At 37.9% G+C, this 25,628-nt stretch overlaps 1 protein-coding gene across 3 annotated transcripts in view; it reads right to left on the reverse strand.

Annotated features, from left to right (window-relative positions):
• LOC149025210 (RabGAP/TBC domain-containing protein) overlaps window positions 1-24,488 on the reverse strand; it is a 54,886-nt gene extending 30,398 nt beyond the window's left edge. The window contains exons 1-9 of one of the 3 annotated variants that reach the window (XM_089145434.1): window positions 24,204-24,488; window positions 23,774-23,947; window positions 23,606-23,675; window positions 23,412-23,519; window positions 15,669-15,753; window positions 9,170-9,224; window positions 7,697-7,864; window positions 7,463-7,609; window positions 918-995 (exon numbers count right to left, since the gene is read on the reverse strand). In XM_089145434.1, coding sequence (XP_089001560.1) covers window positions 918-995; window positions 7,463-7,609; window positions 7,697-7,864; window positions 9,170-9,224; window positions 15,669-15,753; window positions 23,412-23,519; window positions 23,606-23,675; window positions 23,774-23,947; window positions 24,204-24,266 — 948 coding nt within the window. In that variant the 5' untranslated portion in view covers window positions 24,267-24,488. Of the gene's footprint in view, window positions 1-917; window positions 996-7,462; window positions 7,865-9,169; window positions 9,225-15,668; window positions 15,754-23,411; window positions 23,520-23,605; window positions 23,676-23,773; window positions 23,948-24,203 lie in introns of all 3 variants that reach the window. The other 2 variants (XM_089145432.1, XM_089145433.1) reach the window with 2 other exon arrangements.
• Between the last annotated feature and the right edge of the window lie 1,140 nt (window positions 24,489-25,628).

A 25,628-nucleotide genomic window follows, 5' to 3' on the forward strand; every position in this document is an offset into this window, starting at 1 on the left:
TATTGCCTCTTCTTGGCCCTTCTAGAAGACCTTCTGATCTAGTTTGACTTGGCCCAATTGGTCCAGTGTCTGATTTGATTCTGCCTAGATTCTACATCAGCTCTCCTCTTGTTGAAGTTTAGGAGGGGAATTAGGCCACTGTTAGTGGACAGTTGAATTCCAAATTCTTGGGCCTAGAAAAATATTAGAAAGGTCCACCTCACTTCCTCATTTAAAAATTTAATCAATCTAATCCCCAAAGGAACCAACTCAATAATGGAGTACGGACCAGTTTTCTCAGAGGGATTCTTACTTATTGAGCAGGGTATCTACATTGAACTTTGAGCCAGTAAACTAGCTCCCTACTTCTATCAGGCAGCATAGTGTCTAATCTCTAGTGGGCTGTTTGGGGTTGATGTGTTTCTTCATTGTCCTCTTATGTTGCTAGATTTGTTATTCAGAAGAAAAAAACACGGCTTCAAAATGTCAGATATCACAGCATAGAAGTCAACCCCAAAGAAATTCTGAGTAATCAAGCAGTTAGTACTGACATTGATCTCAAAGCCTGAAATGTTGGCAATTGCGCAATAAAGTGATGGCTGACCGAAAGAACAACTTTCATGAGCACATGACACATACACAAATCATAACCACTGACAATACAGGTTTTTTGCTTGGAAATGAGGCCTATCCGCACTGCCACTAGTCTCTCTCCTCCCCTTAAAACAAGGTGTCAGAGGCATCATTGAGGACGAGAGAGAGAGAGAGAGAGAGAAAGACAGAGTTTCAATGAAGTGCTGGCCTCCTGAATAGAGTTCTTGTTCCATATAAAAATAACTAGTAAGAATTAACATGTTCTTACAATACAACTCACAATGAGGATTGCAGAGAGAGAAGACACCAAACAAATTGGACAAAACTAAAGATCCTTTCAGTACCTCCTTACAATCAACAAGCTCAAAAATTCCCACTCTGGTAGCTGCTTCTTCAGCATGTTTTTTCCTACATGTAGTTTTCTGTTTAACAAGGCGAGCTGTCTTTATCAGACATCCCAAATAGAATGTTTAAATTCGTAACTAATAATGCAATTACTGTCAAGTGTAAACTAAGGATGAACATTTATATGTGCCAACATTCAACACGCCAGTGATATTTCATTCTACTAACATACTACTTGGGCAAGATTTGGCACTCAGGCCCTTCCAACCATTGTGACCCTCATGACAACTCAGAACATCTTCACAATATCTCCACAGAATTGATGGGAAAGGTTGCTGTATATAAATACACAAATTTCCAAATCATATCCAACAGAAGACACTACGAGAATGCATTCTGCAAAATCAAAGACTGGTACTGAAGAAGAGGTAAATCTACAAGATGTTACAATCTCAGTGGTTTGGACAAACGGTTGAGAGTTGGCTATCACCACGTAGTATCATGCAAGAGCAATTAGCTAGACAACGAGCTCAGACTAGAAACACTTGATTCACTACGCATCATTGCCAATTCCCTTCTGAGACGAACAAGAAAATGCCATACCACACTAGAAACTTGGGGCAATCTAGCAGAGTTTCCTGGAAATCAGGCAATATCATCACCAATACAAGTCAATCCCTAGAAAAGGCAAGTAAACCCCTGACATAAGGATGAACCCAGTGATGTGAGCCAGAGTTCACCCCCTGGCCGAAACCCTAGAGTGGGCCCCAAGGCCAGTCCAAAGAGGCACACCTAGGGTTGGCTGACCCCTCTTAGAGGGATAATTTGGTCAAATTCAGTCCTAATTAATTGCTGATTACAATTTGCAGGATTTTTTTCTTTTAAAGTTTTAAAAGAGTTGTGATTAGTTTGAATTCTTGATTAAGTCAAAGATGAGTTCTTGAGTCCCTGGGAGTCTTCTTTAAAAATAGACTCTTACCCGTCTTTATTTACAAGAAGAGTTCCTTTGATATTAGAGTCTTAGGGGGAATCTATTTTCAAGGAGATTCCATTAGATCTTTATGTTTTTGGATGGTCGAGATTATTTGTTAGGGGATCGTAATCTATAAAGGAAATCCACCTCTTTTAGTAGGCTATTGTAAATTAGTGAGTAGAAGAGAGGAAACCAAAACAGTGTGAAGAAGAAGAAGTTTAGGGAAGAGGCAAGCAGGCCTCACTCATCGTGTGTGCCTCCTATAGACAATGTCTTTATTTATAGAGCAGCCCATCGATTACAACTAGCATAGGAAACTAACCAAAAAGGAGACTAGGATCCTCAAATCAGAGTTATCCCAGATCCTACAGCTTATCTACCAATAATACCCTTCGACCACTCCCCCTCAAGCTAGAGCATAGAGATTAAACTTGCCCAGCTTGTTACAAATAAAGTCAACCCTGGAAGCCCCTAAGGACTTTGTAGTAAATCTGACAATTGTTCTCCTATGTGAACATGCATTAGAGAAATCAATCCTTGTTGCAACTTTTCACGAACAAAGTGGCAGTCAATTTCAATATGTTCTATACGTTGATAAAGCATTCGATTAGTAGCAATGTGAATGGCAACCTGATTATCACACCATACTGCCATAAAGGAATCGTCACCAAAACCAGCTCCCTCAATATGTGTTTGATCCATATCAATTCACAAGTGACATGTGCCATAGCTCTATACTCAGACTATGCCTTTGACCTAGCCACAATAGTTTGTTTCTTACTCTTCCAAGATATAAGATTACCACCAATCAAAGTAAAGTAGCTTGTGGTTGACCTCTTATCAACCGGTGATCCAACCCAATCTACATCAGAAAACCCTTCAACTCTTCTATGGCGCATTATCCTTGTATAGTAGTCCACGACCAGGAGCCTTCTTAAGGTACCTCAATAATCTGAGAACTGCATCCGAATGAGGTGCCCTAGGGGTGGACAGAAATTGACTCACAATACTGATTGGAAAGCAATAGCAAGTCGAGCCACGGTAAGATAAATTCAACTTTCCAACCAGCCTTTGATTTCTTTCTGGATCATCAAGAACATCTCCATCTTCTGACATAAGCTTCACATTAGGATCCATATGACTAAGGAGTATCTAGAGGCTTAAAGCCAAGCAACCCAGTCACTGTCAACAAATCAAGCACATACCTAGTTGTGACAAGAAAATCCCTTCTGGGATTGAGCAATATCTATACCTAAAAAAATATGTCAATCTTCCCAAGTCCTTAGTCTACAATTGTTATTGTAGATATAACTTCACTTTATCAATCCCTATAGAATCATCTTCAGTGACAATAATTTCATCAACATAAACGATGAGAAACAAACTTCCTATGCTTGAGCAACAGTAAAATATTGAATGGTCATTGTCACAATGAGTCAGTCCAACTAACACTATGGAAGTGAACCAACCAAACCATGCCCGAGACGATTGCTTCAACCCATACAAAGACTTCTTAAGATGGCACACCAACCACCCTCCCCCTAAGCAACAAACGTTGGAGGTAACTCCAAATACGCCTCCTCGTGGAAATCATCATTGAGGAAAGCATCCTCAACATCATGTTGAAAGAGAGGCCATTAACACATGGTAGCCAAAGAGGTCAAATCCTAACCGATGTCATCTTAGCAGCTAGAGAAAAGGTCTCCAAGTAATCCACAACGTACTCCTAGGCATACCCTCGCAATGAATCCAGCTTTCAAATGAGCAAGACTCCCGTCAGGTTACTTTCACAGCAAACACCCACCAGCACCTAATGACTTTCTTCCTAGGAGGCAAAGGCACCAATTCCCAAGTATGATTGTCATTTAAGGCGGACAATTCTTTCATCATAGCAGATGTCCATCCTGGACTAGACAAGGCCTATGTAATAGACCTAGGGAGAGGATAATTTTCAATAGTAGATAAAGAAGTCTAGAATGTGGAGGGTACGTTAGCATAAGAAACAAAGTTAAGAGACCAAATACTAAACACAACTTCTAGTGCCTTTTCGAAGGGCAATCAAAACATAAAGATCTGACAAAGAAGGGGGGAGGACTTACCACTAGATCTGAAGAAGAAGACAGCACTGGTGGGGGAGGTGCGGCAAGAGGGGCTACCATAACGAGTTCTTACCTCAACGCCATTGTGCAGCCATTCTTCAACCAAAATGAAGCGTTAAGAGCTTCTTTTACTGCATCGAGTCTTTCATAACAGAAAAGTACAGCATTAGTTGTTGTTGCCCTTGCAATCGTGACCTAAAGCCCTCTCAACTTGCAGTGATGGATCACCAGGAAGTGCAGGAATGTGTATGAACCCTAATAGCTTTGAATCGACAGTAATCTAGAGCACCTGCTGCTCTGATAACCTGTAAATTAGTGAATAGAAGAGAGAAAACCAGAACATCGTGAAGAAGAAGAAGTTTAGGGAAGAGGGCCAAGAGGCTAGGAGGCCACACTCATCGTGTGTGCCTCCTATAGCCAATGCCTTTATTCATAGAGCAGTCCATCGATTACAACTAGTATAGGCAACTAACCAGAAAGGAAACTTCAAAAAAAAAAACCAGAAATTTCCAAGAAACCCTCCCCACCCCTTTCTCCTTCCAGCGCATCCTAGAAACCCCCTTGCCCTGCTGCCGCACCACTGGCAGCACCTTCCCAGCCCCCCACAACACCCTAAAACCCTTCCCCCACCCCCTACGACCCTTTCCAGTCCCTCCCCCAACCACTCCCCTACCCTAGGGCACCCTCCGTCCCCCTTTCTATTCCTTTTGGCCTCCTCTCTCTTCTCTACAGACTTGTGGCAAGTCTGAAAAACAGAGAAGAAAAGAAAAAGAAAGAAAGAGAAGAAGAAAAGGAAAGAAAGAAATGAAAGAAGAAAAAGAAAGGAAAAGATCCAAGAAAAACCGCCCAATATCCATTCTCAAATTCACTTCTATTTTGATTGTTGAAAACCTAAAATTTCCTTAACAATCCTCACATGTTCTGTTACCCAAATCCCACAGCCATCCCAAAATTCATCCCTAAAACACCCCATACCCAACTGTAGGCTTCCTAGGAATCTTTGATGCACCATAACTCTCTTTGTTACCTCCCATACTGATTCTGTCAAAATCATCCCATTCAGTTTTGTAAAACCAAGTCTTACCCAAACGCTACCCACTTAGATCCCAATTTGATCTCCTTCCTGGGCAAACCCTTAATTTTAGGGAAATCATCATAGGAATCCTAACCCTAAAATTGGGTTTCCATCACCCCGTGTTCCTGAGTATAATTATTCATCCATCTTTTGCTAAATCTATTTGTCTAGGGCTACACAGTGTCAAGATTAGTTAGAAGCTTAAATAGATCTAATACGTGCTATTGAAGGAACCTACATCCCCTTCTAGATTTTCCCTAGGTTATCTTTTTCCTTTTTCTATACTTTTTTGAATATATTGGTTACCTCATATGACCCTATAACCATAATAAGAGGTAAAACAAAATTAGAAAAAGAAATACCCTAGAAGTATCGGTTCGTAACTGCATCAGCTCTTCCACTCTTGAATGAACTCAACTCTATAATGTTAGGTCATGAACCAAAAATACCATTGCCACTATGGTGATTGCATTCTAAGGGAATTGAGGGTAGAACATATCTTAAGGAAAATGGTTAAACCATAGTTATATGAGAAAGAAATGCATCAATCAAGGCCAGTCAAGGCATGAACATCAACGTATAAGACTAAACCCAAACAATTTGCCCCTTTTGTTTCACCTCTACGGTGTTCTGTTACTTACATACCATTGTAGAGAATACCAGCCTTTTTTCCAAGATCACCCATCAAGCCACATAAACATCATAAAGCACTAGGGGAATGACATACAAGAGAAGTAGCAGCGAAGCTGCCAAAAATGTTGGTCAACTTGGCACCTGCCACTTCTCTAGTATTAAGCCCAAAACCTCACTCAAATTGGAAGGGAAAGACAAACCTGAATTGTGGAAGTATTGAATGCTTGAACTAAGTTTTCAGAGATGAGGTTAGCTTTCCCTTCGGAGTGGACTGCCTTTAAATCCTCAGAATATAATAGAGTACAAGGGAAAACTAGGAAGGCAAGTAACCAGAGGATTTTATCAATTTACAGCCAACCTTGTAACTAGCATAGGAGAAAAACAGGTACAAGGGGAAACTTGTAAGGAGAATATACTGTAGGTTTGAAAAATGCACCTAATAATAAGAAATCAAGAGCAGAGATACAAAAGAAATCACTAGCAATCAAACCAACCTATGACTCATTGACTCTTCACAGCAGCATCGGCATAAACTCAAGTAAATCTTCTTAATTCCAATCTGAATATTAAAATAGTTTACAACAGTACTTGAAGACTTGTAACAAAAAAGAAAACCAAATAAAAACAAAAAGAATGAAATCAAGTTCAATTTGAACTCCACAACCCTATCACCTACAATTCTGTCAATAAAAACAATTTAAGAATAGAAGAAAGTACAACATAACGGACATGTTCCTACGAGTTTTACATGGAATGGAAGGTTTCCAGGACCACTCTGGCCATACACGCAGATAAGAGAAAAGTCAATAGAACTTTCCTTTTATACAGCTCTGAACCTTTTGGGGCTCTTTTTTCCTCCCTTTTGACCCCGGCCGGGAAGGGGGGGTTGAGTCACAACGATAAAATAAAATTTGTAAAATTTAAACAGTTTACATGTTCTATTAATAGTCTAATTTTCCTTTTTGTCTGTCAAGAGAAAAAATTAACAAAAACAAACAAAAATTAACCAAAAACTACAATTATTCTAGAATATAAAACTTAAACCACAATTGAAGCCCCCAATTTGACTCATCTTTATCTTTTCCAGTTTCCTTATGCTATCAAAAAAGGGCTACAAAGATGGTCAAAACCTATAACAGTTCCAGATTATAAAACTTAAATTATGCAGTTAAGACTGTCCAAAAGGGTCAATTGGCATCAGAAGACTTCATTTTCTCTCATGGTTGGGTTCTACAGGCCTTAGGCTTCTTATTTTTTATTTTATTGATGTAATGAGCCTAATTTATAAGCCAATGAAGTGGAGGTAATTTTACTACTTAGGACACAGGATTAGTTGATAGGAATATCTATTTTTTACTTTTTACTCAACTCTTTTATTTAAGTTTTATTTTTGAAGTTGTAATCTTTAATCAGGATTTGACAGTGACTCCTAGTTGGGGTCCTCCGGTATACTAGCTCCTAGTTGATCTCCTACCAACCCAAGACTACATCATTAAACCTCTACCGGAGCACCCGTCTGATTCATTTTTCCATTAAAAATAACTAGAAAAAAAAATCACGATATATCAGCCTATGATCCAACATCCAATTATAGATCAAATTCCATTCCAAGTCTGTAAGACTGTAACCAGGTTAATCTTAAAAGTATATTAGAGCCACTGAGACAGACATACATTGGAGGCACAAAGATTCAGCTTTGAACAGAACAAGATTTCGCTACTAATAGAATTCTAAAATAAACTACCAAAAGGATCAAAGGGTTACCTCCAAAGGATCTGGAGTAACTTTAAATTCTTCAGGTACTTTTTGTGCAGAATTGGGCCCTGTCTCATTGATATTATTTGGAAGATACTGGTGCTGATTCTTTCTTTCACTGGAGCTAAAGCTGTCACCATGACTTTCACGAAAGAGCTGTGACGTTGTTTCCCGGGCAAACCTTGTCACAAGGGAAAATTTCTCCAAAACCTGAATTGAGAGATCACGAGCAGGATCATGTACCTTCTGCCTAGGCCTCCCAGTGTATTGGGAACTGGAACTCCCACTATAGGAATCCCCTGTAGTTGTCTCTAAGTTTTCATTCAAAGCAACATGATTGGTTGATATTGACGCTTTTGGAGAGTTTGCAACAGAAACAGCCCTTGGTAGCTCCAAAGAAGACAGGCTTTTCTGAAGGATTTGCATAAAATGGGACAAAAAGGAAATTCTATTAACTTTTAAACCAAGAGATGATATCTCTGAGTGTATTATTTAACCACAAATTATTAGGAAATAAACATTGGAAACAAACAATTGGAAAATGCTGGCACGATTAAGGTCCATTTATCCATTCAAAAATACTAAATACAAGGTGTTGATGTAACTGATATCACTAAGATGATCAAGAAGTAAAGAAGTGGAACCATGGTCATTAATTATGTGATTCTCAGAACATTATGGTCTGTGTACCTACATCTGGACACATGTTTTCTTCAAAATTTCTAACATCATCTGCGTCATCCCCCAACGGGAGGAAACCTATGTTATTAGTGATTGGATGACTCCCCTAAATTCAAACTTTGATAGGCAAATCAAGTGCCTGGATAAGAATGTTTGGACTTCCAAACAAGGATAATGAAATAATGCTTTCTTTATATGCCTTGCCAGAAATTCTGTAATTCATCTAAAGCATACAGACGACCTTGAGCACCAAGTGGCAAGCTTTGTATAGAGTCCACCAAACTAAATGATACATCATATAACTGCTCGCAAAAATTTACAAAGAACTAGTTCGCCTAAATGGCCTTGCACTTGGTGATGGTGACCACATTTTCAAGTCTTGGCTTCCAACTATTCTCATGTCCAAAACTACTCCAATCAACTGATTCACACTCATGGTTTCCAAACAACCTATAAGTTCAAGCGACTGAGGCTGTAAAATTTTCCCCTCTACTTTCTCAATCTTCTTTTTTCTTTTTTTTTTTTGTGGGTTGGGGGGTTGCAATACTTTCTTAATCCCATTAACCATAACTTACCAAGCATTTTGAATCTCTCAAGTTGAGGCAGGTCAAATGTCAAAGATGATGCTTCAGACTTCCAACTCTCTCTTTTTCCTTTTCTTTTTCTTTTTCTTCTTTTTTTTTTTTTTTTTTTTTTTTTTTTTTTTTTTTTTTTTTTTTTTTTTTTTTGGGGGGGGGGGGGTTGTGGCATGGGGTGGAGGGGATTGGGTGGGGGAAAGTGTACAAAGGTGCAACAGTACATACATTATCAAAATCAAAGGAAATAAAATCACATCAGCCATGAGCAAAGAAGCAATACAAACCACACAGGCACTTTTCACAGAAAGAACAAATAGCAGCTAACAGAATAAAAACATGCCTTAGGCTTACAAATGCAAATTATGTTGAAAAGAGTTATATGTGTAGCATTCTTGTTCAACAAAGACAAAAAAGTGATCTAGGACAGAATTAGTAATTAAAGCACTGTAATGCCTACCTGCAGAGGATCTTGGAAATCATTCACAAGAAAGACATTTGCATCATCTGCTGACCTGTAAATAAGGTTGTTAGAATACGAAGCCAATAAAGTTGGTTTTGGTATTATCGGATAGCAATAAATTATTCAACCCATAATGGCTATCAATCAAAAGCACAATAGGAATTTAGCTGGAAGTTCAAAATTAGCGATCTCCTCTGTTTGAAGGATTGCCATGAAAGAAAAGTAGACATATTGAAATATAATCTTACAAGCATAATTCAGAATGTCATTTCAGTCTGAGAAATACAAAAAGTTTTCCAAAACAGAGTATTCCTCCTGTGAGTTTCGCTAAGCCAATTCAAGGGGGAAACTGAAATTCAACAGAACAGTGCAGTTTTTGTACAAAATGAGTAAGATTTTGACTGAAAAGAACAAGATTCCGGCTGAACAGGGTGAAGTTTTGGCAAAACAGAGTTGATCCTGGGTTTCATTTCCTGTTTTGTGTCAGATATTGGAAGTAGTGAATTTCAGGAAGTTTTTGAACAATGGTTAGTGCTTAGTAGTGTATCACCATAAATTTCCTTTGATCAGCAACAAAAAAATAATTTAGAGCCCCCCCCCCAAAAAAAAAAAGAAACAGAGGAAACAAGCAAAAGAGCAAAGACCTGCGGACTGCAAAAAGACAACACTGGCAACAAACCACACTAGCCAGCAATGCAACATTCTGAACTGAAATTTTTACAGACCCGCAATTTAGACTGAACTGGTATTTTCTATGAACCAATCTCAAGACCTAGCCTGCATCTCACACCAACACCAATCCATGGAGCTGCTAGGGTCAATTCTAGCCAAACCAAGTTGGCTTGATAACAGTGGCAAAATTCGTACGGATGGGACAAGAAAGGACTGAATTTAGCTTTTAAAAATAATAATAAGAATATAGAAATTGTGGATGAAATTTCAAGGAAGGTAAATAACATTATTCAACAGCCATGCAACATTTGTTTTTTCCTTTTTCACTGTTTCGACAATAAAATCCTTGTGATGCAGATCTAAAGACCTACACCCAGAAGAACAAAATTAGTAGTACTACTAGTATTTCATTCTTAAATATTATTCATGTCGTAAATTGAACTGGATTTGCTAATTTTAACCGGTGATTCAAAAACACAGTTGCCAAGTCGTCCAGACACCTTGCTCACCTTACCATGTCCCCTTTTTATTTCATTCAAATTTCTCAATGCTTTGGATCTCCTCCATGACAGTTATGGTTCATTTGAATACTTTGATATACTTTTAAGTCATACAGAAATTCCCCTAGCTAGAGGAGGGAGTGTTCTTATTTTCTTTCTCTCTGAGGTGCTTCACCCTGCCACAATTTTTGAAGGAGTGCACTATTTATATTCAATAATGTGGCCCTAGATTGAATAAGATCAACTCAGGACCAGTCTTCCAGGTTCAAAATTTAAAAAGATGGGGTTTTCTCAGTTAAGTTCATTGCGGTATACAAGAACATAGACAAGTGGTTGGAGATGAGGATCTAGAGGATTAGACGAAGCATTGGGGTTGGAAATAATTCAACTTACTAAAAGATATTCTTAATGACTCAAAAGTGAAATTGAAGGGATCATGGAAAGTGGGGGCCCACTAATGTTTTGAAATTTTTTCTGTGCAAGCAGCCACTGGTGCCTTTCCTCCTTCCTGTGAGAGCACAGTTCAGTGTTGGATCTAAACTCCGATGGGATCAGTGTGGAACCAATTGACTCTTTGCGGACCTGCGGTAAGGAAGTGCCCTCGAAAGTCTTATTCAAGTTTCCTGTTCATTAATTTGACGAACAACCCTGACTGAGGATCAGCTTCGATTTCAATCTTTGTCAACCATCAAATTGCTGACTTCCAGTTTCAATTGAAAAACGAGCAAGGTAATTGCAAGGCCTCATCCCCAGGTTCTACTTGGTAACCCTCGGCATCCCGAACTCTAATTCATTTTTTGGGAACCTAGTTATAAAAACCTCAACACAATCCAAACCACCATCAACTTACATTGAAATCCAGAAGAAAGCCTCCATACATCATCCCCCACATCCCATCCACACTACTGCCCCATTCCACTGAGTAAAATAAGAAACCCTCAGTTTCAGATTTCATAATTTTTCAATTACAATGCATTCAACCATCTATACCCTTCCATAATTGGATTGCAACAATGCACGGAAGCCCCACACTCAATCCAACTTACATCCCCATCCTTCCATCCATCAAATCCGCCTTCTCAATATTTTTAAGAAATCCCAATTTTCAAACTCAATCCAACCATCAGTTTCAGCCCAGATTTGGATTGAATAACTGACGGAGCCCTAGACTGACAGGGATCAACTAGGGGATAGTTAACCAGGATCTTGTATGAACCAGCCAATTCAAGTAGGCTAAAACTTGCTGTGGGGTCCACTGAAGGTAAAAGTTTTTTAAGATTCATAAACTTGCTTCCAGGGCTAATGGTAGGGATATGTGATGTAGCCTCAATTTAATGACGGCTAAATAACCAAGATATTTAAGGAACCAAACCAAATGGGTGCAAGACGCGTTTCTTAGATATTCGGTTAGCATGTATGGGATGGAAAATGGTAAGATCTTCAAATGAGGCTCTAGTTAACTTGGTTAGGATGCCAATGGGATGGGTTTGAAATATGGAACTAGTACAATACAAGCAAAGTTGATTCCTTTAATTAAAGGCTGAGATGGCACAAATGGAAAGACCAACCCAGGGATGTTCTTTGATTGGTGTGTTTTGTGGAGGTGTAAGGAATGGTTTAAGGGATCAGCAAAGATGAGACACAAAGGTTTCTTTAATCGCAATTCCAAAAAAGGGTTTCTTCGATTAGAATTCAGAAGTTTTTGTCATATCAGGTGACACCTTTGCATTAAGGTGATTCTCATGAGAAGTGGAAAGATTCCTAAGAAGTGTAAAGACAACCTGACTGATTGGACGGTACTGCTACTAGAATCAAACCTAGATGGGCAGGTGCAGGTGTTGTCCCTTGACCATCGTAGCATTTGGGTGGCTGGTCTGGAGACATTCAAGTTCTTAATTTTTAGGGTTTTAAAACCTTAAATTTTAAGAATTTGCTGCCTTTAGGGTTTAGGAATTGACTTTCTTGAATCACCAAATCTATAATAGAGAACACAACACAAGATGCTGAGTTGAAATCATATATTACTTGGCTTTTCTATTATTCCAATCGAGTAGGGTGTATATAGAGGGTTAATCAACCTTGCAAAATAAGTCCCAGGACTAGGAGCAGTATACTGGAATTGACTTAGAAATATAACAGAATTAGGAGGAGAATCTATTTACTAAAATAAAAAGACCCTGTTAACTGATTAAATAAGGCCAGGAAGTTCTATATACCTTTTACTTAAATTGAACCAGAAATTAAAACAATTAAACCATGGTTTAATAAGAACAAAACTATAAAAGACTGGAATAAAACTAAAATATGGGGGGAATTTGCATCCTCAAATCATGTGCCGATGTCTTAGGTCCGTTAAGGTTGGCCAATGACACTTAACCCATGGAATGAAGGCCCAATACCTATATGACCCTAGGCCCATTCTCAGGAAAAAGAACCCAATTCGGTGTTGGATCTGCATCATTACGTCAAAGTTCATATGGAGGCAAATACATGCTAAAAGTTACAAATAAATGAGGTAGTTACATTTGAAGTTATGAAGATTCCTAAAAAGGACTGTAAGCGTAAAAGGGCAATTTCATGAAGTCAGTTGAGTAATGGGTCTGAAATTTGAACCAAAGTATCTCTTAGGATTAGAGGCGATCAAAATTTCAACAGTTTTTAACAGTTTGATTTGGCTAGGAATAATTTCAGGAGAAATAACTTTCTTATGATCTCCCAGAAGATAATTGCAGGTTTTCAAGCAGTAGCTTGTTTCAACCTGAAGCAAATTCTTTGGCAGCAGAGGAATATGGGGGGCTGTGTGTTGGGTTCAGAAGGCTTCAAGTGATGAATGTAGCCTGCACTGCAGGTAATCTTTACTAAGCTAAAGTTACCAAAAAAGAGAAAATGAAAATGGGGAAGCAAGGGTTTGGGGAATAGAAGGTTTCTGAAAAAATAAAAAAATTTGGGGATGGGGATCCATACTTAAAAGTGAATTGAAGGTTAATAGCTGGAGATAAGGACTGTCATATTAAAATGCTTGTAATCTAATCATAGTACAAGCAGTGTGCATGTGTGCTCAACTTAATGATGAGGAAGCTTTATAGAATCTCCCAGGCTTCACAATGTCAAGGAGCCAATTGGTTGAACCAATCCCACTAATGTACCTCCCAGGCACTTTCCACTGCAAGGAATCAACCTAATATAGTCACGAACACCATCACAGTTTAGATGTTACTCACTCAAGTATGCTCTGACACACGAGAAGAGGCAGCAACTTGTAAAGAAATTTCAATAGTCAAATTCGCGTTTAACAACACACCTACAACAAACTTATATAAGAGGCACAAGAATAGACTCCTATACTTGACAGGAAAAGTCTAACACAATCCCTAACCTATGAGGTACCTAAAATTGACTAAGAAACAAAAAATAAGCCTGAAATAAATTCATAATTACATTCTACTGATTAGTCATGTGATAATCGCTTGCTAACTAAACTTGATCCACTGGTTCAACCAGTTCAATTGACTAAAACATAAAATGGAATAAGTATTAAAGCCATTTTGGTACTCAGCCTTAATACCCATATTCTGGGTCCATAATAGAGGCTATTCCAGTGCAAATCCATGATATATGGATCCAACCATAGGCTTACTCCTTGGGAAAAAGCCTGTTTCTGTGATGCATATGCACCAATAACCCTTTTCCATAGTTAGAAGACCGATCCAAGGCCTTCCCCAAGTCCAGCAACAACAACAACAATAAGCCTTGTCCCAACTAAATGGGGTCGGCTATATGGATTCTTGCCTTCCAATCAGTTCTGTTTGAGGCCTAAGCTATGCATATCATTTCTCACCACTTCTCTTAAGGTTATCTTACGTCTATGCCTAGCTCTTCTAGTTCCTTCAATCTGGATTATATCACTTCTCCGTGCACGGGCATTTATAGGTCTTTGTTGAAAATGGTTGTGCCACCTCAAACGACTTTCCTGAAGCTTATCACTTATGGGAGCAACTCCCAAACCAACTCTAATATGATCATTCCTTATCTTATTCTTCCTAGTTTTCCACTCATCCATCTTAACATCCTCATTTCTATTACACTGAGTTTATGTATATGATTCTTTTTAACAGCTCAACACTCTGCACCGCACATCATAGTTGGTCGAACGATGGTCCTATAGAATTTTCCTTTAAGCTTTAATAGAATACATCGATCACATAAGACCCTGGACGCACCTCTCCACTTCATCCACCCTATTTTAATTCTTTGAGAAACATCATCCTCTATATCACATATTTTATTTATGATTGAACTTAAGTACCTAAAAGAATCACTCTGAGGAATCTCCTTATCTTCAAGTTTCACCACCTCATCGTCTGCCCGATCATGACTTAAGTTACAAACTAGATATTTTGTCTTCGTTCTACTTAATTTTAAGCCTCTTGATTCCAAAGCTTCTCTCCATGATTCTAACTTGGTATTAATCCCCACTTAAGTCTCATCTATCAACACAATATCATTAGCAAAAAGCATACACCAAGGGACATCATCTTGAATGTCTTTAGTTAATTCATCCATTACAAGTGCAAATAAATATGGGATTAAAGTTGACCCTTGATGTAGCCCAACTGTAATTGGGAATTCATTACTTTATCCCCCCCCCCACTAACCATAAATTACTAAGTTTACCAACCAACAGCCTTCCATGAAACCTTAAACCTTCACTGTTAGCAACGCCTGTCATCACTTTCCCTAAATCCCCCAAACAAACTAAGCGTAAACCTAAACCTAGCTTCCAATTCACAAACTCTAAATTTTACCTTACCCGAATTGTCTAGTTCATACAAGACCCTGTGCAATTAATTCCTAGTTGAACCTGTCAGCATGAGCTACATCACCTTAGACGTTTCTCTTACAGTCAAATCCTACGGTTCTGATCCATACAAGAGAAATTGAAACTAACAGATTTTTTTTCCCCCAAAAATAAAGAAACCTATGTATGAATCTTTTACTTATGAAGTTAAACCAAGGATATCCTAAGTGATAATCCTAATGGCCTAATGACAACAGCATGAAGTAGGAAAATTGGGTCAAGCTCAGATCTCAGCACAGTTTGAGATATTATACTGGGTTGGGTTGGCTCAACCTATTACGAAATGTCAAATTGCAGTCCCACAATATGAATCTGCTGTGAAAAAACACTCTATATGTGACCCGGTTCCTATGTTACCCATCTAATTCCCCATCAGTAATAACACAATCTGTACAGAAGCATACAAAAAGGAGAAGAGCAGAAACATTAACAGACAAATGCATGATAAAAGACAAAGTGAACCAACCTCACTAGAATAATATGTTGTTTTAGTGTTGCAAGGAATTCACGAACACCTCCACTATAGAAATATAGAGGAGGAAATGCAAGTCCTGCAGAGAAGTTCCAGTTAGACAAGTAATGGGAGCTTCAAATTCATCCTATGCTAAGTAAAGCATGCAGAAGTCAAATTGGAAATTCATTAACTAAATAGAGTCAAAAGTAAGTGGCAAGAATTGGACAGTCTTACAGTAAAAAGTAGGTGTCATTGATGTATCTATGAATGGCAATTTTGAAGACAAAAAATGCAATGATAGGAGATAATTTCACATTGGCATTGGAAGAAGAGTAAGTTAGAGACACTACTGTTTCCTTTAGCCATCCAGGATTCAAGAGCATAACAATCCAACAGAGAATTAGGGATATAAAGTAGCTGGGGGCTTTAGAGCATATTGTTAATTTGAAAAAAGCACCACAGATATTAATGATCCAGAACTTCCCTCACCTCTTCCCCACCCACACTTCTTCTTCTTTTTTTCTTTTTTTTTTCTTTTTTTCTGTCTCTCTGATAGGCAGGACTTTTATCTCTGATCACAAGTCCAGAGGGACATTATTCAATCCAAAACAGGATGCAAACCATATATATTTTTATGTTCACATTCAATGCTTATTGTACCATGAGATGTTTCAAGACCCTCCCCCCAAACCCAGAAAAAAAAAAAAACTGTTTTTTTCTTGTTAGTGGTGGCAAGGTATAAGTCCTCACCCTGATAAGGGTTTTGGATTCAACTTGACTGGTGTGGTTCATCTATGCCTAGGACACCAAAATATAAAATCATGAACAAAGAAAGGCATGAGAGAAAAGCATATTGGCTTGTGAGGCCCCAATTCTTGACTGGAGGGGACAGCAAAGGTCTCTGCCCTTCCATCCCTTTGATGGATAGAGAGGAAGGGCAGAGCTTTTGGTTTTTTTCATGTTATGTTGTCAAAGAGTTTAACAATGAAAATTGACGATGAGTGCCTGATCGAATTGATCGGCTCATGCAGGAACAAGGTTCAAGTCTATAGTTGGTCTGTTAGGATGCCTCAGCTGCATATATCACTGCACTTCCACTTGACACCTATCGTAATGATAAACAGCTCATCTCGCCGTGACCTATTCTTGGATTCTCAAAACTTTTTTCGCTCCATTCCCGCAGGGGCAAAGAACCTGTCACTGTCTCGGTTGTCTTACCGGAGGCTCTGGGGAAGTCAGATAGAAGAGCAGTCATCTTGGTGTTAAGCTGAAATGGGTAGGTAGCGTTTCGAAGGTGTTGGATAACCTAGCATACATACAAAAAGCCTCAACGGATTACTAAAAACTCAAAATCTTTGGCTCAGTATGGGATGAAGTCAGGTCAATGGAACAACTTACTAGGGTGAATGAGTGGCTAAAAACCTAAAACCTGACTAAGAATACTAAGGTGCAAAAGGGCTCCACACAACTACTGCTAGAAAAAAGTAGGGTTAGCAAATAGATAAGTAACAATACTTAAATTAGGGTTTAAGGACAAATTCCCACGGGCACCGATGAAAGAAAATTCTTGGTGAAGTGCCTTCTCTTGATTCCAGTTTCTCTCCTCCTATCTTCTATACTTCTCCCAGTACAAGTATATTCCAGCACTGATCTGCAGAACCAACTAATCAGCTTCTGTCAATTAGGATCTCCCATTAATCAAAAAGTTCCAGGTCTGAAACTATTGTTCAAGCACTTCCAAAGAACTCACTATGGTAATATCTCGTTTTTGTTGCAAGATGCCCTGTGAATCAACATCTTGGATACCTTGGTATCTTAGCAAGTCTCCGTTAACCTCAGAAATTTGCTTTAATCTTGTGTTTTTCACCCAGTCTGGCTTTGATTTGTAACCCACAGCCCCAAAAGAAAGAGGAGTGCAACAACTCAACCAGATCTCAGTCCAACTCTGATTTTTAGATCCACTGAGTTGGCCTCAGAATAGAGTTCTTGAACCATTTCTGAAACTAGACTACGATATTCTTTTTGTTTACTTCTTGGTTAATCTGTTTTTGTTATCAAAGACATCTAAATGATGCAGTTAGACATAGGTTTAACCAAGGATAATGAGGTAATTTTCTTTTTTGTATATTTCTGAAACTAGACTAGATGTTATCAAAGACATCTAAAAAAATTGCTGGTTGAAGGCTGAAGATGCTTGCTGGAATTGCAAAACCGAATTGAGAAGCTTGAATAATGGAATCTTAGACAACAGCAGGGTCACCCTCAAAGGAACCCTGCCAATACCTCCTTGGCTGCAATACTCTCATTTATTCATCAAAACTGATTTCTTCTGTAATAGGCATGAGAATATAAAGCCTTTACAAGACTCCAAAATAAAACCAACTTCAAAGAGGCCTAACTGACTTAGACTTAGACTCCTTACTAGAGTAGACAACTCTAACTGAAATAAGAAACTAATTGGGATTCTGTAATCAGATTAGAAACCAAAACAAAAACACACACAATTAAATAAAAGAAAAAACACCTAACAAGACAAAAATACGGCCCCCTTGTGGCTTCTGCTGGCCCCTTTTTTCTGTTCACATCACCATCTCATGGAAGAAACATGATCAGACAAGGGGAGAAAGGGAAAATTTGTCGAACAAATATTCCTTGATTGAGGAAACACGGTTCTGGCTACCTTCACAAACCCAAACCCAGAGCAATTTCTTGATGTTGTTAACTTCATCAATGAGCGGCTAGTATTGTCAACAAAGATGATTTTTGCCTAATATGTTATTGATCTTTCATTTACCAGTCATCTTCACACTCTACAACAGAGTTGCAATAAAAATCTAGGCAACCAAAGCATCATGCTGGGGGAAAGCATGTATGCAAGGCAACCATAGTTAAAAATCTAGGCAACCAAAGCATCATCCCATCATATCTCGCTATATCTCGCCATATCTCGCCCCAAATCTTGCCATATCTCGCTGGAACTCTCAGTTTTTGCCCCATTTTTTGCGGATTTCAGCCAAAGTTTCACTTGCAACTACTCTAAGCACATCTACAGCATCAAAGGAAGCTCAATCATCCTCTAGTTGTCTTATGAACTTATGCGTTAATGACTTATATAGAACTTCTAACGGTTGTATACTTTTATCATTCTATTCTCGAAAGTCAAGACTGTAATACTCATATAAATGTTATCTTGATGACATTTAAGTTATTTGATGTATTTGATACACTTGATTTTCATTTATATGCCTTAATGGTTTTATATTACATATTATATAACCTAGCATTCTCTAATCCTACAGCATTAATGGCTTTACATTACATGTTATATAACCTTGCATTCTCTAATCCTACAGCTTTTTGGTATTACACTATGTGTAGACTTAGAAATCATACTTAGGGCTGTTTTCTCACAAATCCAAGGCCACTAGTGTGTTCAAAAGGGAGAAAAATCATCTGCTGTGCACATCCCTCTGTTGTGCACAGCAGTGCACCGCTAAATTGCGACATGTGTAAAATACCAATTTAATGGTTGAGATCAAAATTGATAATTTTTAAGTGTAAAAGCCCCAAGAAAAACCCATTTAACCCATACATGCCGCCCCATATGAAAAAACCCGAATGATAAAAGACTGAAAATCCCATCTCTTAAATCGTTCTTCCTTTCTCCATTCTCAGCTTTCTCTTACCTAACCAAGATACGACAAGCATTTTGTAGTCTCCCACATTTGGCATACATGTTCACTAAGGAATTCCACAAGTGAGAATCCGGATTTATACCACTCTTCAACAAACGCCCATGACCTGCCATTCCATTAACAAGAAACCCTTTTAGAGCACAATTCTTCATAAACCCAGAATACCTTTTCAGCATCTACTCATTTGAAACCGCAACTTTGTTCTTAGGGAGCCCACCTAAAGTCCTTCCAGGTCCCCTTGGTGATTCAGTTTCAATCGCGACAGCAACTGGAACTATTCTTCCCCTTCTTTGAGGGCTCCTAGCAGTCTAAAGAAGCGAAACTTGACGATGGGCTAGTATGTACCAAAAGACCAGGAACTGCCATACCTTTTGAAGGGAAAAATGGGTTAAATGGGTTTGTCTTTGGTTTTCAGAGTTGTTAACAATATCTTGGTTAGATTGGAGAAAGCCGAGAATGTAAAGGAAGAAGACGATTTCAGAGATGAGATTTGAGGTGGGATTTTCAGAGTTTTGAATCATTCGGGTTTTTTCATATGGGGCAAGCATGGGTTAAATGGGTTTTTTTGGGGGCTTTTACACTTAAAATTATTAATTTTAATCTCAACCATTAAACTAGTATTTTACACGTGTCGCGATTTAGGGCCGCATTGTTGCACAGCAGAGAGATGTGCACAGCAGACGATTTTTTCCAGTTCAAAAGGCCTTAAATAGGTTAAATACCAAATTTTAGCCCAACTGGGACCCTAAAACCCACCGAGATAGGCTACCGAGTTGACGCCCAAAAAATGGCATATCTCGACCGAGATCTCGCCGAGATGGTCAAGATCTCGGTTTTTCATGGTAGCGAGATCTCGCTCGAGAGCGAGATCTTCTACCATGGTACCAAAGGATGCAATAACAACTGTGCAAGAGTCCTAAAATTTTCACCATTTAATTTCTACCATCTAATGTGTTGCTTAAGATATGTGATAAAAATAATAATAATAATAATAAAGAAGGTTAGCATGGCCCTTTCCGAAGATGATTTGCAGAAATCAAGAAAAAAGATATATAGTCCAGTCCTTCGAAACCCATTACCCACTGCTTTCTCTTCTACAGATAATTCAGGATCTTTCCTAGAATAATTTTGACAACTTAAGGTACATGTTTTGTGGTAGACTCACTAAATTCAAGAAGCTAATGTTTTACATGCTGAACTTCCTATCTTCCCAGGGAAATAATTGTCTATCTGCATCCCACTTGTTCTACTTCTAAAATGTCAACAAATGTTATTCCCTCCCTCCCTCCAGAAAACCCGCTTACAATTAAAAGCAAGGTTGTCAGAGCGACAAAATGACCCAGGCAATGAAGGGCTTCCAATGCGCCAATAAAGCGACAACTAAGTAGTCAAAGCATTCTGCTGTTAATTTTTAGGCGGTCAAGGCATTCTAGTGTTAATATTTTGATATTTGATCCAAATATCAGAAGTCACATAAAATTCCTAGCATTTAAGCATGAAAAATTTTGCAAACTAAATGAAAAATCCATTCATATAATCATTATATAAGATTGAAAAATAAACAGTCATTAACTTCAAACATAACCACATCAAAGTCACAAATCAAACTTCAAAGTTAACAACCAAAGAAGTTCCGTGAGGAAGAAGACTTTTGCAAGACAGAGAGAGTGATTTAGGTAAGAGTTCTGTTTCATGAGTTCATGAGGAAAAGTGTTTAATTTTTGGTTTTTTTTTTTTTTTCCACCATATTTTACTTTGATTTGATTCCACGTATCATAGTCCTATACCATTGTGTAAAACTAACCAATAAAAATCTTTAGATTAAAATCAAATGCAATTATATTCCATACCATTGATTTGGTATCTTTTTTATAAAAAAAAAAAAAAAAAAAAAAAAATTTAAATAGAAACCAATAAAGCAGTCGCCTTGGCAACCAAGGCATCCGAGTCTCCCGCTTGGACGCCTTGGGCTACAAAGCAACCGCTTTATTGGTATCAAAAAAAGCAACGGTCGCTTTGCCATGGTTGAGACCGCCTAGACACCTTGACAACTATGATTGAAAGTTCATTAAGACTACAACTTATATGAATTTTATAATAAAATACCCCCCTAAACAACCAATATTTGTGACTTAAACTCGCAAAACTAGGACACATATCATACTACTAATATACAAGCATGAATTCAAGTAAGATGGCAACATTTTTCTTCCTAAAATACCCTCCATCATTAACTAAGTGGATATGATTAATTATGTCCAAAATTGTAATTCTAAAATTTCATTTATAATTTCAAAATGGCTAGATTTTTACTTTCTAAGATACCCTCAACCATTAACTAAGTAAATATATGATTAAAATGTCTATAATTGTAATTGTAACTTCACACTACATTTTCAATAATATCAATATTAATTGTAAGAGTAAATTACATATGCACAGCTGAGTTTGCAAATAATTACATTTACATCCCCTGAAATTTCTATTATGCTTACACTCCTTAGTTTTCAAATTATATATTACCATTACAATAATAAAGAGTATAATAAAGTTAAGTTATGAGTCATCATCTACTACATTTTCAAAAATCTCATTGTGCCCTTCTTTATCTCAAATCTTTAAAATAAAATAAAAAAAGGACCCTGAAGCACAAAGTAGTTTCCTTTTGGGCTGCAACCGTTTATAGCTGATGGCTTCTTCTTCCTCTTCTTTTCCCATGTTTGTTTACAATTTTATCCTTGTTCTTCTGACCACTCAAGACCACCTCTGCTCACACCATCACCTTCACCAACTCACCTTTTTGCTTCCAACCTTAACCTGTTCATCCCCGTTTCGGCACCTCTTCCAACAATTTTCACAGTTGTCTCCCCACTAGAATGTTACCATTTTCTCAATTTAAAATGTTATTGAATTGTGGTGACCAAACTTGAAACAAATGCTCCAGGGGGCGGGGATTGTGATGTATTTGCCGAGGTTTAAATACTCAACACAAGCGAATCACCACAAGTTAGTGAATTGCAAATAATCTCTCTTTTTTGGTTTGGCATAAATTTTAGTTTGTTACAGATCAAATATCGAGTAGGATTTGATCGCTGCATTCCCCTGTCCCTTTCCAAAAGGTTTTATAGGACTTGCTTTTGCAACAGTTGGTTTGGCAGCGGGAACCGCACACTCTTTGGAGGCAAGGAAATTCGGGTCACTATATATACAAGTACAACAATATGATATTCTTGTATGATATGTTTATTGTTTGATATCAAAATTCTCCTGTTTCATTGAAACCACTAAATTAAACAGAACATACGTGCATTTGCACATGGGTCTTTACTAGTTTGGATAAACACTTATATCCAAAGCCTACTTGGTTTCAATTTGACATTCCATGATCAATTCAATTCTGGATATTTAATGGATAGTTTTTACATATGACAGTCTAACATACAGCTCATATGGTATTAGGACCCTGTTGATACAAATTGGCAGCCCCCCAGTCCAGGATTAATTGTAAATCCAACAGAACCGACAGTAGAGTCAATTTCCAAAGAAGAGGCTTTTATTATTTTTCCCCATCTTTTTCAACCTTCCACTACTGAAAATTTTATACCAAGATTCCATATATCATTAGACCCTAGATCTCAACCTTTTATACGAGTTTTGTGCAACACAAGCACCTAAAGCTTCCACCAGTTATGCTATGACCCAGTAAAAGGTATAAACTATACAATGTCCATTAAAGAAAATTCAAAAACAATCTTCTTATCATTTCACAAAGCTCCATCAGAAAGTCGATTAATTCGAGACTACAAGAATCAGCTGGGTCCATGAAGAGCATATTCAACAAGCTCAGCAGTACATGATATCAAGTCCAAACTAGTCAGCCCTGGACATCTTAAGTATTTCACACATAGAAATTGCAGATAGGGTAAAAACGTAATATCAAAAAATAATACAAACAACACATAATTATATGCTTCCCCATGTAACTACGGTAATGGTTGATAAATAAATTGGAAACTTTTACATAACTCAGAAATTTGCAACTAAGAGGTGAAGAACTTACCTGATGATAGCACTATAATTATATATTGCCAGCCTAGAGTAGGTGTGTGGCGACGAACAGATCGTATGTCAGTCAGAGGGACTGCTCTAATGGTATACAGATACCTATCTGCATGAGGGACCAGTACCAAATCAATCAACTTAGTGCTTCAATGAAATAAATGTCACGCTTAGCATCACTAAGTACCGTCTCACCTCTGTCAGATATAAAGTTTTGTCCTGCACCCTCATTCGAACTTGGGCTGGGTTTATAAGGGATCCATGTCTACCAAAATCATACAGGTGAGGACGGAAATTATCAAAGAGCCCGATAAATGAAACAAAATATCAGAAAGTTAAAAAGGGGAGATAGAATTGCAATACCAAAAACAGGGAACATCCTTGCTTGATAAGGCGTAAACGTCCACTTATCCTTTCAGAAGCATATTGTGTCGGATGAATCGTCACATTATCCTTGGAATAGACGATTTCGGCTCCATCTGGTACGTGCCCGGCACTTTTTCTACCACTATTACTCCGTGAAATACTTCCCGGTCCCTTTAAACACAGACAGAAATGATAAACAATTGGGAAATAGGATAACATTCCTCGTATATTACGAATCTGGAAATTCTATTAAGAACAGATTGAAAGTCCTGATACAGTTAGTGCAATGTCTCTGTAAGTGAACTTCGATCATTTTGTTTCAGTTTATGGGTTTATTAAGTCTACGAGAAAACAGCAATCGAACTGGGAAATCTGTTGCAGTGAGAAATAATGAGAAAGACCGGAAGACAATCAAGAGATCAATTACCTGTTGTTGCGATGCAGCGTAATCCGAATCATCGGACAAATCATGCAATTCCGCTTCGTGCATCACGAGCGACCTGTAGAGGAACTAAGAGATGAAGTTTTGGTTTTCTTAGGCACGAAGGGATTGAAAGCGCGATATGGGAGAGAAAGAAACGTGAGCAGGATGGACAAATGGAAAACAGATGCTGCTTTTTCGTCTTGTTCGAAGTGCAGCGGCAACCTGCAAAAGAATCTCCACGCGGGCACCAAATTTCTATCTCGTCGAATTTTCTTTTGTTTTCTTGTTTTTTTGGGTAATGTCGATTTTCTTAACTCTTAAGTTTCTTGTTACACTCCTACCAAAAAAAAAAATGTTTATTGTTACACACTATATCCTAAGAAAATAAAATAACTAATAAAAGAGGAAATATAAGCCACTGATTGGATTTGATTTTCTTTTTTGGAATTTTGACCACACAATATTGATTAAGCCACATTTCACCATCTGAACCATGTAGTTGTTGTTAATAGTGTGTTTGGTTACTTAATTCCATCAATTCTTGTCTTGATTCCCGATCTTAAATTCATAGATTTGTAGTTCAATTAAACTTAACGATTTGGTTACTTTAGTCTTGTAAACTAATTCGTCTTAAAATTTATTATGAATGAATCAAAAAATTTATTTACTTAGGGTCAATTTGGAATAGTTTATTGATTTAACATGAAACTATGAAATCTAAATACTTCCATATTTCAGGCAAAACTCATTATTGCACATGATTTTTTAATTCCAATGAACCAAACCATTGTTAAAAATTCATAGATTCACCGGAGTTAAAACCTATAGAATCACACGACCAAGCGTGAGACTTGAATGTTGAGCATTTAGTGCACAGCACCTACTGTCAAGCGTCAAGATAAAAAATCTCGGTCAATCTTGACCCTTGGCAGCACAATGCTGCACATTTAATGTGCAACACTGAAATTGAACAGCACTAACATCATCATTGTGTATCCTTAGACTTAGTGCTCTTACATAAGAGGTTCCCACCACTATGCCAAAAGGTAAATCGACGTCCAAATTCTTTTCGAAGCAATGCCTTTTACCTGTTTGCAGACTATTAGGTTTTTCCTATAATGAGCCCCCAGGACAAATTTGACATCCATGGTGAGCCACCTTGTCTCTGGTGCTGATCAGAAAAAGCCCATGTATGTCTAGCCAATCCACAACCAAACGGCCCAAGGTTCTCTTGACCCAACCTAAACTCTTCACCTTCTATTACCCAAAGCCCATCAAATATTAAGCCCACATCCTATGACAATTTCAGTGAACTAGACAGGCATGGTCTCAAAATGTTCATTTCCATATAGAATTATGATGCTCGTGAGTTTGAAACATCCCCTTTTTTTTTATTTTGTTTTTTCTGTTCATGAGTTTTTGAACCAT

This window comes from Hakea prostrata, chromosome 2 (assembly GCF_041222555.1).
Source record: "Hakea prostrata isolate BN-2017 chromosome 2, UWA_Hpros_2, whole genome shotgun sequence".
Lineage (NCBI taxonomy): Eukaryota > Viridiplantae > Streptophyta > Magnoliopsida > Proteales > Proteaceae > Hakea > Hakea prostrata.